Genomic DNA, 15082 nt, shown 5'->3' with positions numbered 1-15082 from the left:
ACAATTATTGGGCACTTTTGTGTTACACTGAAACCCTTATGGAGAGGGTTGGGGTGGGGAGTTGGGGAAACACGATTTCCACGAGGACAGAATATCATGCCAAACCAGCACTTTTCAACCTAGCGCTACGGTGAGTATTTCTGTGCCTAGCTGGATGCTGAGTGTGTAATGAAGTTTACAAGGTAACCCTGACCCCATGGTAGGGAGCTTTTTCAGTGTGTTTGTTGATGGTACGATTGTGTGGGTAGACTTGATTCAAGTCCTAAACTAGACTTGTGGACAAGTATTTAAATGTCTGTCGCGGTGATAGTGTTCCGACTCTCCCTGCAATTCCCGCAGTGTATTCTTGCGAGACTGCCGGCCCTGCAAGACTACTGCTCTCACGTCGACTACACGGTCCCATTTAAATGGGGAGTAGAAGTCGGACAACCAGCAGTTCGCGCGAGAGCAGTGATCTCCCGAGAACACCGACACAACTCGACTATATCACCGCGTGGGACCATTAAAGACTTGTCCACAAGTCTAGTCCTAATCCCATCACCTGTCCCAGTCCCATCACCCATAGCACTGACCTCATTAGAAAACTCCCCCAACCTGTGCCGCGCCGCGGGATAGGGACCATTCCCGGGACCACATAGCTACTTTTTGACTGCAAATCATGGACTTGGATTTATTAATCGATAATTACGACAAATTCAGAAGTGTACACAATATCAAAATTACACTATTATTATCAAGTTAACATTAGCATTTCCGTTATAAACATTCCGCTCAAGTAGCTGTTTAACATTCATTTGGGCGGTGTAAATAAACACATATCAGCAACCTACTACAGACTGTGGCCACGCCCATTCCCAAGAGGGTTCAAATAAGGTATGTGCAATAATGTGGCCTCCTATTGAGCCATGCATTCTTCTTTTAGTTTGACACACGTCGGCTGAATATTGCACGTTAATAGCTTCGTATAAAGCAAAGAAACTGAAGTCGCAATTGGGACTGACTTCTTTATAATCAATGAAATTAAATGGTGTGTACTGACACAAATATTAAATGTTAAATCCCGTTTAATAATTATTTAGTTTAAACTTATAAGATAAACACACAGTTTTGCAAGAAGGGAGGTATAATTGGACAGCATTTTAATGTTCACCATCCGAGTATGATCCTGGGGTTTCCTGGTTGTTGATTGGATGGCCCAGACAAAGTCCTGCAACAAAAACAAAATACATTTTCACTTCCATGTTTATAAATAATATTTGAAATTGTGTGTAAAACCCTGCAGCGTGGGCCGCTGTCAGCACATTGTGACATATTTCAAAATTCCATTGCCTTAAAAACCACATCGTATACATTGTCAGCTCATTATGTCACGATATCCTAAGTTGGACCATGTCACGTGCCATAGAGGGGTTGTCAATCACCAAGGGAGTCTCTACTAGTGTTTATCCCCCCCCTCTAGATTTTCACTGGCAACCTTAATAGTATAAAGGCATCGTGTAGAGGCGCTTCTTCGAGCCCGTCGTGGCGGTTAAGATTCGATCGCCTTTTGTGCCCGTTGAGTGGAACGATTTCTCTTCGTTTTGAGCTGATTTTGTCATCTCATGTTGTATTGTACATTGATGTTGATTTCTAAATAAAGTAAGTATTAAACTTTAGATTAGAGAGGTACTGAGTTTATAGTTTACAAAATTTAACAATAAATTGTTGAATAGTTTCGACCTTTTCGCATCTAGGTTAAATTGTGATGAGTGACATTGGATTCACATTAGTCAGACAGTCGTTCTCGAGATCAGTGTGTAGTAAAGAAGACATTTTTGGCCGGGTACCAAGAACTGTGGCCAGGTACCAATAGTTAAAGGTGTCTGATCATTCCTCGAGTACATGCAGGCCTACTTGTTGGGACTCCGAGCAGGCCTACGAACTTGGGTAATTTTGAAATCAAGTGTGAAGTTGAAGTAGAAAACACATTTTGTTGATTATTGACTAATTTCTGGTTTATAATTTGTCTGTAACAGCTTCTAACATTAGCAATGGAACGTCTTTCACGCAATCACGACTTTAACCAACAACCTTGAAACTGCAGTCTCACTGAAACCGATTTGTCATTTCCAGTCATTGTCTTTCAAAATAAACTTTCCGGTACATGGATTTAAGATAACCTACTTTGAATACTGACGATGTTGTACATGAGTATAATATAAAAAAAATTTGTTGTCGGGTTTCAGATCAGAGTAGTAGTGTTCCCGTGCATTGACGTAATATTGTGCTGTCATATTGTGTATAGGACCGTGCCCGAGCATTTAGATAGAGCATTGTGCCGTCATTTCTTGAACCTACAATCATCTGACCATGTCTACTTGTGCCTTCGCTAGTTCGATGCTGCTCATGAGTGTACTTCTAGTCGGTGAGTGTTTTGTTGAATCAACTTCTCAGTGTAATATCCACAACTAACTGAGTTGTAACTAAAATCAGTGTAAAGTAAAACATGATTTGTATAAAGTATTATTAGTATCATCTTGTCAAAACAAAATCGTCAAAAATATAACTTAATTGAATCTTTACAGAAAACACATTTGGCTCGGTCGTAACTTTGAATCCCCGATACAATAACTATAAGTAGTTTACCCGCTTTTGGTGCAAGACAGTCACTCGATCACTTGCTCGTTAATCACTGTTTTGTTGAGTGTTGAACAAAGAACAAATTACCAGATCAGGATTTGAACAAAAAAATTGGCTATAAATGGCTGTCCGTGTTAGTCGACGAGGTAAAAGGAAAACCACGCAATTTCGAGGCTACAAACGCTTTTCAAAGACAAACTCGTCCGATCCAATGCAACGTGTTCCTTTAAAACCCACTTAAAACCCTTGTTGTACATATTGCTCAATTTGGTTTCATCGAACATTACCAATTGACATGCCAATTACACAAAGTATAATGGCAGAGGTTTGTCCCGTCCCCTCCTTACCAAATCACTGACCCCCTTGGTGATTGACAACCCCTCTATGGCACGTGACATGGTCCAACTTAGGATATCGTGACACAATGAGCTGACAATGTATACGATGTGGTTTTTAAGGCAATGGAATATTGAAATATGTCACAATGTGCTGACAGCAGCCCACGCTGCAGGGTTTTACACACAATTTCAAATATTATTTATAAACATGGAAGTGAAAATATATTTTGTTTTGTTTTGCAGGACTTTGTCTGGCCCATCCAATCAACAACCAGGAAACCCCGGGATCATATTCAGACGGTGAACATTAAAATGCAGTCTAAACATACCTCCCTTCTTGCAAAACTGGTGTTTATCTAAGTTTAAACTAAATAACTATTAAACGGGATTTGAAATTTAATAAATTGTCAGTAAACTACATTTAATTGCATTTCTTGTAAAGCAGTCAGCCCCAATTGCGACTTTAGTGGACTGTGTACTATACCCTGCTGAGCACAAAACATTCAAGCCTGTTATGAGCACAAATGACAATCATCAACTTTACTAAAAAGCTGCAGTTTTATTTATGTTCATCCTCCATACTGTATCATAATTGGAAACAGAAGATCTTGACTTTAGATTTAATGTAATGATTGTTTTATTGACTTATTTCAGGACCAGCATGTACCATTGGACCGTTGGGAATGGAGAGTGGGGCGATCCCTGATGGGAGTATTACTGCATCATCATCTCTTTCGGCGTCATATTCACCGCCAAAAGCTCGACTCAATGAAGGCAAGTCATACTCCATTTCCGTTTAACTGCAGGCAGAACTTGCTGACCTGATCCACATACTAGTCTTATCTACTCACTTTATCCCTCCTGGTTCAAGTTGAACCTGGTTCCATGGATAGCAGTCCTTATGTATCTTTGTGTCAGAAATTTTGGTGAGTTTTTTGTGTTTGCTACGAACTAAGGAAGAGTGTCTAGTCATACAATTATTATTATTATTATTATAAAAATTGTGGTTTTAATTAAAAAAATGCTTATTGCATGCAGCCTACTGGCTGAATTAAAAAACAATGTACATTCAAATAAAAAGGAATACAAAAAGCTTATTTAAAGGCACCTGGAAATAGGATTTGTTTTCTTTTAAACATAAGAGTATATGTTTATTAACAATAAAACATTTTTTAAGTAATTGTTTGTCACGATTTATATCTTAAAAAAATTAATTAAGTGCTGGGGAGGTTGACTCCGCCTACCCCTTTTGTGATATAGGAAAAGGAAGACTTTGTCTCGATCAAACATAGACCCCCCTCGATGCGTAGATAAACACACGTGCAAAAGTACATGTAATTCTAAGACGTGAGTTTGTGCGCTGCGAAAAGGTTTTTTTTTTCTGGCATTTTTCCGGCAATGCCGACCAGGTGTATTGCTGCTGGATGCAGCAAAACAACTAAAGATGGGGTCAGTCTTCATCTGTTTCCTGCAGATCCCAAGTATAGGCGGTTGTGGGCTGCGAAAGTCAGATTAACTAGAGCAAAGTGGTCCGGTCCGACGTCTTTTTCAGCGCTATGCAGCGAACATTTCGAGCCGCCGTCGTGCTTCGAATCCGGGATACACCACTCCTTTGACATGACGAGAAGAGCCATTCTTAAACACGACGCCGTCCCAACAATTTTTCCAGCCAGTGGGAAGTCGAAGAAGGTATCTGGAATACGTGACGAACCCAGAGGAGCATTTGCTAAACGTGAAAAAAATATTGCACAAAAAGAAGCACACTGACCATGGAGTCCATATTATAGCAATTAAACTACTAGGTAATAATGGAAGTGGCCTCAGGGAAGTGTTTCATTAATTATAACCCCTATATGTTTGCGACGAAATAATCGAAATATACCATTTGTAGGAAGTGATGATCAACTTTGAAAATAACAATTTATTGGAATGGATAAGGGATTGATTCTAAGTTCTGCTAAAGAATAGCATTCATCAGTGACGTTTGTTTTTATACACAGGAAACAGCCACTGGTGGGTACCAAGTGTAAAGGATGTAGCAGACTCTTGGATTCAAGTGGATCTAGGACTACCAGGCCCAGTTGTTACTGGACTGATTGTACAGGGTCATTCATCATACTACATGGAAACCTTCAGCGTTAAGTACAGTTCAACGGGAGAATCTGAAAGTTGGCATGACTTGGCGAATGCAGACGGAGATACCATACAGGTCAGATACCATTTCTTGTATCTAGGAGCTCCCTAGTCTTGATTAGCGACGCTAGTCTTTGATTTAGGTACCTTTGTTATTTGCGAGTGTTGACTGGTTCGGAGGGTTTGGTTTATACAGATATCTCTTTTCCGAGGGACTGGGCAATTAGACATATTGGATTTATACAAATATCAATTCTCTGGACTCGAGACCGATCTACATGGATTGTCTACATTTTTTAATATTTATTTTCAACAACAACAATAATAAATATATATATTTTTTCCCCCTTTATCCCCGATGCAAATTTAACATCAATTATAACAACAATAATGTTATCAAAAACGTGTTTGTATGATGTTTTTGTTTTTTGTTTTGTTAACTTTCATACGATGTTTGTTTTAGCCAAATTGACACAATTGTTAAATATTGTACAATTTTTTAATTATAATATTCAACAAAAACGCATGCACGTAAAACAACCCTGTTAATGGTAAGATCAAAGTTAACACTTGTTTACTTGCTCAAGACACTCTTATTTAATTGATTCTCTCTTCAACGGGTAAACGGATACTTGGTAAGGGCAGGGATCGACTTAGCTTAGTGCGCTATGTGGCAGCACAGACTATCTAATCCCAAGTGAGCTGACATGGGCAAGTGATGGGGAATGTTGAAGCGCCATAGGTGTCACTGTGTACTATAATATCAATATATTATTTATTACAAATTAACCTAGAAACGAAAAATTATTGTTTTTCTTTTTTAGTTTAACGGGAATGTCGCTGGTGGTGAACGAGTAACTGTCACCTTCCCTGAGATATTGAGGACCAGATTCCTTCGAATAATGACACTCACTTGGATTGCACCGTATCCTTACTTTGCATTTGAAGTTCTTGGATGTCGAGGTAACGTTAAAACTCGGCATTATGCTATATAAACATGTCAAATGAGTAATTCTTATAAAACACATCACTATAGAAATTTATTGATGCTCAAGAATAACATTTTCTGGATCTTACATGAAGTTAACGGTTATAAGCTGTTATAAGTTCAAAGCATATTTTGTATATGTAATCCATGCTAATATAAAAAATATCAAACAATTTAGACCGTTAGAGATCTCGGAGTCACCCTTGATCACCATTTAACCCTACACAAACTCACCAAGAACACACGTTGTTCCGCTGCCTGTTTGAATCCACAAGATCGGAAAGCTTAGACGCTACTTAGAACAAAGTACCACTGAACGACTGGTTCATGCTTTCACTACTTTGTTTTACCTCGATTACTGCAATAGTCTCTACATCAATCCAACATTGCTCCCCTCCATTACAGAACTCAGTGTCTCGCACAGATCACATCACATCAGATCACAGAAATCATATCACATCACTCCCCTTCTGCGCTCCTTACACTGGCTCCTTGGTGTCTCAAAGGATCCGATTTTAAGTTCTTACTCTTGCATACAAAGTTAAACATGGTCTGGCCCCTAAATGTATCTCAGAATGACTAATTCACATGAAGCAACCTACGTCTCGTGTTCTCTGATCATCATTTACTGCCCACTTGGAATTCAACTCTGGTCATATCCCCCGCACTCGCTACAGAAAATGCGCCTCCTCATCAATTGTCACACCCACTCTCTGATGGAATAACCTTCCCGTCCACATCCATGCCTCAACTACACTCACTGGACTCATTAAGGCTGCTCTCAAGACCAACTTTTTTAAACCAATCTATATTAGTTTAAGCTATTTCATCCCTCTTACAATGTTTTTTTTTATCAAGATAGGGCAAAACATACTTTCTTAGGTGTGACAAAACATTGTATTGTTTTATTGAAGATGGTATCATCCGGCTAGCTGGAGGTGATGACGTACTTAGAGGTCGAGTCGAGATTTACCATGACGGTGCTTGGGGTGCGGTATGTGATACAAACTGGGACATACAAGATGCGACTACTGTATGCTGGCAGCTTGGTTTCCTAGAGGCAAGTGAGGCAAAGATTGGATCATTTTACGGAGCGACAGAACTTCCTATTGTAATGGATCGAGTTGCTTGTAAAGGGACGGAGCCATATCTTTCCTGGTGCCCATTTCTTTGCAGGGAAAATGATCCATGCACCAGCACTGCTGGAGTAGTCTGCAAACCAAGTAAGAAATGTTTTCTTTTAAATGTTTATCATCTGTGGGTCGATGGTCTTGTGGCTGTTTTGTGAAGAGTATAAGATTATAAGTTGCCCGCTTCGCTATACAAACTCTGGTTGTCTATATACGAACAAACCTACGCCCACTAAGTTGCCCGCTTCGCTATACAAACTCTGGTTGTCTATATACAAACAAACCTACACCTACTAAGTTGCCCGCTTCGCTATACAAACTCTGGTTGTTTATATACAAACAAAACTACGCCTACTAAGTTGCCCGCTTCGCTATACAAACTCTGGTTGTTTATATACAAACAAACCTACGCCTACTAAGTTGCCCGCTTCGCTATACAAACTCTGGTTATTTATATACGTAAGCACAATCCGGTTGAGTTTACTCTTTATTCTTTTCTAGTGGTTTTAATGCAGAAAATTTCAAGCTTAAAACTGATCGTGGTAAAATTGTCTACCCCTCTTTCCATTTCGACTCGGCTACATTGTTTCTATTCACTCTTCCCTATCTTAACAAGACACTGTAAGGCTTGTGGACGGACCAACCATGAGAAGTGGAAAGGTTGAGATAAATTTGAATGGCACATGGGGAGCCATCTGCGACAATGAGTGGGACTTGACTGATGCTGGGGTCGTCTGCAGACAGCTGGGTTACCCTGGTGCCAGGCAGGCAAAGTCGGGTGCTTTCTTCGGTCAAGGGAGTGGTCCCAACTTAATGGATCGGGTTGTGTGTGACGGTTCCGAGGCCAAAATCACAGAGTGTCCATCACATTGCTGGGAAAAACCAAAGTGCAGAAATACAGAAACTGCTGGAGTAACCTGTTATAAAGGTAATTACGGATGTAGCCAAATGATACTTATCAAAAACCCTTTGCAAACCGGAGCCATCATCATTCTAATATATTTCAAATTACATGTGAGAAGCAAGTGTAGTAGCACGACCTTTTTCGTAAGGAGCCTAGCGAAATATTATTGACTTCCCTGCTCACACTAGACTGTGACATTATCTTGTGTTAACTTTAGTAATGGAACTGACATACTTTGTTTGACTATTGTGTTCAGATAAGAAAATCAAAGGTTAAAAATAAAAGATTTTGTTTTGTTTTGCCGGGGACTTGAACGGTCTTTACACATTTACCTCTGCTTTGCAAACTCTTGGTGGCGCACTTTTTCTTCTCAAAAACCCCCAGTTATTCGTTAACCAAAGTCATCATACAAAATTTACACCACTACAAACTACCTCCCCACGTTAGACCCTAATCCAACACAGATTTGTTCCTTTACCGTGGTCCTAGCAATAAGGCGTTATAACGATTCGTTTATACAGCCCTTGTCTATCTATTATTGGTTCATTAATTTGCAATGCATAACAACATTTAATTTAACCGTGAACGGCGATACTTTACTCTGGAAAATTTCCCGTTTCCAGAATTCCAGAGGCCTGGTTCTTGATAATTTTACCGATACGAAGTCGAGGTAAATTATCAAGAACCAGGCCTCGGCGGGTTTATTCCACTAGTTGAAAACCTCTTCACCACACATTGATTCCCTTATTAAATTTCGTTTAAAAAGTCTAAGTTAACTTCAGTTTAGTGCTGCACATGTGTGCATACACAAACCCCTACACTTAATGTAAATCAACATTCTACACGCATGAAGTAACGAACTTGTGAAAGTTAAGGTTTTTTTTATTGACAAGGGGGATGCCGCGCTTCGCGCGGCAACCCCGCTGGAAAGCTCGACGTAAAATGCTGCAAGTGTAGCGTTGTGTACAGGGGAGGGCTAAAGTGGCTGGGCAGGGTCACAATACAAATCACTGTGGCAAACAGGCCATCCTAAGTTAAGATGAATCTTAGTGCTTTGTGAAATCGTACACTTGTCCATCTTTTTTCCGTTTTGCATTGTCGATCCCATCTATATTTTCCAGTTTCCAGCGGATCCCGATAGTGGTTCTTTCCCAGTGTTTATATCCCGTTTCGTTTATTTTGTTCCAGTTCAGTTGATTATTTTCTGTCCTGTATAGCTTTCAAACCCCTTTGCTTTTTCCCCCCTCACCAGCCTCGTTCATTTTTCCCAAACTCCCTGTCCCACCGTGTGCACCTTTCCTATCCCGTCCCATATCTAACCCACGCATCAGTGCCTCTCCCGTCCATCCCCACGATCCCCTGCATTGCAGTGTTCTTTGCTTGCCAATGTTTGCCCATAACTCATATTTTCCAGTTTCGCGCGGTTCCCAATTGTGGGGTTTTCCCGTTTTATGGGCTTAATCCCCCCCCCCACATTCAGTTTAATATTTTCCTGTCCCATGTCCCATATCACGATAGTCCCTTTTAATTTTGTTCAATCCCTACCTATACCCCAGCCCTGTTCATTTTCCCCGTCATTTCTATTTTTGCCGTGCCCCCGTCCCCCGTTCCACAGACGTACCACATTGTGCCCCTGCCTCCTATTCCCGTCCAAAATCTTACCCGTGCCTCCTTCCCGTCATCCCGTCCGTGAATTGTTCTTTGCACTTTTTGCCGTCCCATAACTTTTCCTGTTCCCCGCGGGTCCCGCCAGTCAGGTGGTTCTCCGTTTCGTGTATTTTTCTCTGTCCAGTTTATTTTTTCCCTGTCCAATGTCACCATTAGTCTCTTTTTTTCTTCCCCTTTCCGTTTTATTTGTCCAGCCCTTTTACTAATACTCCCTACATTTTTTGGCGTTCCCCCGCCCTCTTCCAACAGACGTACCACTACATGCCCCTTCCATCTCCCTGTCCACACAACGTTCTCCCCACCAGTCTTCATCCTGTCGTCGTGCTCCCCCCCCCCCCACCCCATGCATTGTTCTGTACTGTATGTACGCGCGAAGTTACTGGACGCTCGCGCCGTGACTGTGACATCACAAAGGACGCCTGCACACACGCTCGCGCTTTGACTGTGACGTCACAAACAACACATGCTCCAACACGGGTACCCCGAAATTTACCCCAGGAAGCATCATTTTAGCAGGGTGCGGGCACCACTTGCCAAACAACAATGGCGGCGCCCATGCGATTTAAGCGCTTTTATAATATAGATTAAATGAGTCACGAGAAAGTTGTGAAAAAATCACGAGATTTTCACTATGTCATCTTAGGCAAAATTTCCAGGGGAGATTTCCACAACTTGCATGTTTGTGAGCATTACATCTTCAATCTTGAAATGTTGTTCACACCTCGAAATAACCGGTTTAACTTTTTCAAAACACTATTATTTGTCACGTTACTGAAACTATCTAGTAGCAATAACAAGTAACTCGTTTGTTTTTTTGCCTACGGGAATGATTTTCACATCACAGGTTGGCGAGAATCGATTTACTTTTTGCAGGAATCTTTGCAGTAAATGTTAAGGTAATTATATTATGTTTTATTATGGACATGCATAACAAGGAAAACGCGCTGTTTAAACTAATCAGAGACGTACTGTTAATTCCTCTTGAAAATAAGTTTTCTTCTGCTGAGAGCCTGCAGATATCAATCATAAAAAAACCCAACTCTGTCCGTGTCTACTGCACGCTGAACCAGTGACAACACATTTAGACATGTATTATTTCTAAACCTTGAAATCATTTTGGAATAATTCTAGCCACAATTTATCAATAAATACTCAAATCAAAGCACTGGAATTGTGGAAATATAAGTTGCTGTGTACTCAATTTCGGATAGATAAAGTCCTCATTATTGTGAGTGTTGAAAATGACAAGTCTCCACCTCATTGTGTAAAATGCCATTGTGTTCGTTGGCTTCCGGGGTAAAATGTGTCAACATCGAAACAATCTGATGATATCACTGTAAGAACAATGGGTCTGTATATTCAATGGTCTTGAATTTGACATTTTGAATAACGAAATATTCCGCCTTGAAATATAAATACCGATTAGACATTGAAGTCCACACCTGGTCGGCATTGCCGGGAAAAAAATGCAAGAAAACAGCCTTTTTTCGGAACGTACAAACTCACAACTTGGACTTACATGCACTTTGCACGTGGGGGTCGATGCTCGATCTAGGCAAACTCTGCCTCGATTGACGTCAAAAAATGGGTAGGCGGAGTCACCCCCAAAACAACTTATCTAATTTTTAAACATATAAAGCGTGACAAACAATTATTAAAAAGTGTTTTAATGTTCATAAACATATACTCTTATGTTCGAAAAAAATAAATCTATTTCCAGGTGACTTTAAGCTTTTTGTCAAAAGCTGAATAAATATTGTTTACCATGTGTGAGTCAACATTTTAATAAATTAGAATAAATTAGCATCCTATTACGGAAGCGTATTGCTGCCACGTGAATAAACAAACCTGCAATATTCGTGTGTGCGTACATAATACCTTATCGTGTACGTACACGATGTACGCGATTCATAATATATGAGCTTCCCGTGTACGTACACGACAAATCAAAACTTATCGTGTACGAAGACGGTAACTCATCGTGTACACACACGGTACAATTGTATTGTGTACGTACACGATAAGAGATCATACGCACACGAACTTTTATCGTGTACGAATTTATCATGTACTAACACGATAAAAAATCATGTATGTACACGACAAGTATCATGTGCGTACACGATAAAATAGTAGGTTTTTATTCATGTGTCAGCATTAACCTTCCATAACTCTTGTACCACATTGTCTGAAGTAATATTTTTCATTACATTCACGTGTCTGTTTTCTTCATTGTATAGAAACCGTGAAGGAGCTTGGAACGCCAATGGCAGTGGTTTTTCAAAGTTAAACATCACACACGTCATGGTCTGCTTAACTTTGGTATAAAGTGTTAGGACCTGTGCATGGACGTTTTATTTTATTCGTAAGAATAAATGTAACAATCAAACGGAGATATTAATTGCTTCTTATAATCAAGAATTGTTATTATTACACGATTACAATCATTAATCAAACGTGTACCGTGAATAATATTTATCAGTATAATCAGTAAAGATAGGAGGCCACTTATTTCTTTGTAGTGGGGGTATACTGTACTTCAAGGATAATCGTCTGTCTGGAGTACACGGTGTGTCTGTCCGTTCAGAATGAATGGCATCAGTTCTGTACGATTTAAGGGAATGGGAATTTGTGAAGAGGCGGACTTAAGCATGGTCTGTAAGGGAACAGTATAGAATGACGGGAGGTGGAAATAGATTGTATGCAAAACACCGAAGCAATTTGCTTAGGATAAGAATCACCTCAAAGTCATTACACTTCTAATGAGAGACCTTTTTTGAGACGATGGAGGACGTCCCATTCTCTGCTCCTTTTTTTTGTACTATTCTCTCAAGTTAATCATTAGTGTGTAATTAATGTTAAAAATACAATTTAAGCCTACTTTCATAAAACTTATTAAAAATATTACAGAATTCTAGGATTACAATACCCTGGATATATTCGGTAATTGTCCAGGACCAGTAGGCATATTCTCACTTCGCGTATCTCAACATAATATGATAAAAATAATAAATCTGTGGAACTTTTGACCTAACTGGCCATCGAATTTGCAAAAGAACAAATAACCTCTTCTTGAAAACTACGTTACTTCAGAGGAAACGGTTTTTCTCAATGTTTAATACTTCCAACAACTAAGTCACCTTCATAAAAAAAAAGCTGAATCCGTTAAATAAAAATTACAAATAAAATTATTTTGTAAATCTTGTTTGAATAACTGCAAGAATAGCGTCAAGTTACACAATAATGAACTTCAATAAAGAAATAACAAAAATAACCAAACACAGAAGTTAAATCTATTCTGATCTGAATGGCAATACAACATATATACTGATATATTTTTTATGTACAAACATAAAATAAAAAACCCGGTAATAAACACTAGACTAATGACTTATGAAGTGCAGCTCTTAAAGCGCACAGAAATTATGCCTTGAGCTCTGCCGACAAATGGATCACATAACTGTTGAGCATACTATTATCAGAAAATGCCATTTACAACAAATTGTACGTCCCTTTATTTCTCGAAAGGAAAAACTCAGATAGCATAGTTGAACATCACCTTTCCAGTCATAAATTGAAATTTTAAAATGTAAAGTAAATCGGTTTACATTCACAAGGTGACTGAGGACTTTAACAACAAATTAATGTTCATACAAAGAACCATTTTATGTGTAAATCTTAAATTAGCTTCAATCATGATAATTAATAAATGCAGATATTAAGAACAGCAAAGCATTTTGTGTACAAAGCAACAACAAATAATGTGCATGCGTAATATTTTGACGAATCAATTTAACTACGGATTTTAATATTAGTTTCAACTTTATGTTGCAAAGAGCTTGTTTAAAAGTGGGCGGATCTAAAATCACTTATTGGGATTTAATTGGTTAAACCTTGGGCCATGTTAAACACTGGCAGTGCTCTAGAAGGACTGCACATGATGTCATTGACAACTATCTTTGATAAACAAAAATGTTAAACAGCAATATGGAAAAGTGCACGTGTGTACGCGCTGCCCATGACTCCCAGCCAATGATAGCCTTTTCATGCGTGCACATTTCATCAAAGATGGCGGCCAGTGCAAGGTTTATATACTTTGTAATAGGGACGTTGACCTGTAAAAGGCAGAGCTGGTGAGAATAAACCTAACTTCTTCATCGGGTGTAAACAATTATGTCAAACTAATCTCATGTGTTTTGTTGATTGTGTAATTACTGTTTAGTTAGGAAAGGGGTAGGTTCCTTTGAGATCCACAAGTCCAAAAATAATCCACCAATACACCCAATCCACCAAACAATCCATTCGGAATCCATCAGGTCCCATCCAACCCATATTTAGTTCAAGTGCAGTTGCACTCAAGCCAGCCTTAGGCTATAATCTTAAGGCAACTGATCTATACAAAATAGTCAACTTGTGGATACACCAATGTGTAAAATCTCCTCTGGGAGGAGTGTTATTTGGTTCTGAAATGAGCTAGTTGTCTTGACATTTCGTACAGTACACCGTATTCGTCTTCAGAAGCAGTCTTGGTGCAAGACGTCCCTGTTATGTATGGGATGTACAGACCGCGATCTGCTCAATCACGATTTGATAACAGAGGGCGCTATCACTCCACGGTATACAGACGGTATATTAGGAGAGTTTCGACAACAGTTACTTGCGATTAAGTCTCTCATTACACAGCTCTGACGGTATAACTTTAAAAATGATGACTGGGTCATGACTGTTTACTATAGCTCCAGGTGATAAACTGGTATTGAATGAAGTAACTAGAGATAAAGAAGAGTGGTGGAATTGCTTGGCGGTTTAATGGAAGATGGTAGTATGTAAAATACATGCAATGGCGACAAGGAGCAATTACAGTTAAGGTCTCACTTAGGCAGTCAATAAGGTGTTTTAGTTAGGTAAGTTATTTGTGTCAATAATATCGAAGTCTTATATAGCGCACGTATCTACCAAACAAGGTACTCAAGGCGCTGAGTATATACAAACTTTCAGAAAGATAGGTTATTGCAGTGATGAACTCTGAGACCTAATTATTTAGCACCTTATAAGGGTTTACAAGGTGCTACGGCGCATTAAGCAGCCACAACCAGGAACACCGGGGCGAACCCCTTCTCTTTTCGATAAGTGCACTGGGTTCTTTTACATGCGTTACACAACACATGGGACCAACGGCTTTACGTCCCATCCGAAGGACGAAGCAATGGTTAAGTGTCTTGCTCAAGGACACAGTGTCACGGCTGGAGATTCGAACCCACACTCTGCTGATCAGAAACACCAGAGTTTGAATTTGGTGCTC

General features: G+C 39.5%; 1 protein-coding gene across 1 annotated transcript; it reads left to right on the top strand.

The window, feature by feature from the left end:
* Positions 1-7: 7 nt before the first annotated feature.
* Positions 8-13961, top strand: LOC117287802 (scavenger receptor cysteine-rich domain-containing group B protein-like). The gene is made up of 11 exons (XM_033768325.1): positions 8-130; positions 1460-1638; positions 2285-2404; positions 3201-3257; positions 3612-3735; positions 4965-5166; positions 5915-6053; positions 6993-7301; positions 7825-8136; positions 10625-10676; positions 12021-13961. Exons 3-10 carry the CDS (start codon positions 2350-2352, stop codon positions 10666-10668), a joined length of 1242 nt encoding a protein of 413 aa, XP_033624216.1. The 5' UTR covers positions 8-130; positions 1460-1638; positions 2285-2349; the 3' UTR covers positions 10669-10676; positions 12021-13961.
* Positions 13962-15082: the final 1121 nt, after the last annotated feature.

The sequence above is a fragment of the Asterias rubens genome, chromosome 1 (genome assembly GCF_902459465.1).
Source record: "Asterias rubens chromosome 1, eAstRub1.3, whole genome shotgun sequence".
NCBI lineage: Eukaryota > Metazoa > Echinodermata > Asteroidea > Forcipulatida > Asteriidae > Asterias > Asterias rubens.
The sequence above is the reverse complement of the archived record's forward strand: the minus strand, read 5'-3'. Positions and strand labels throughout refer to the sequence as shown.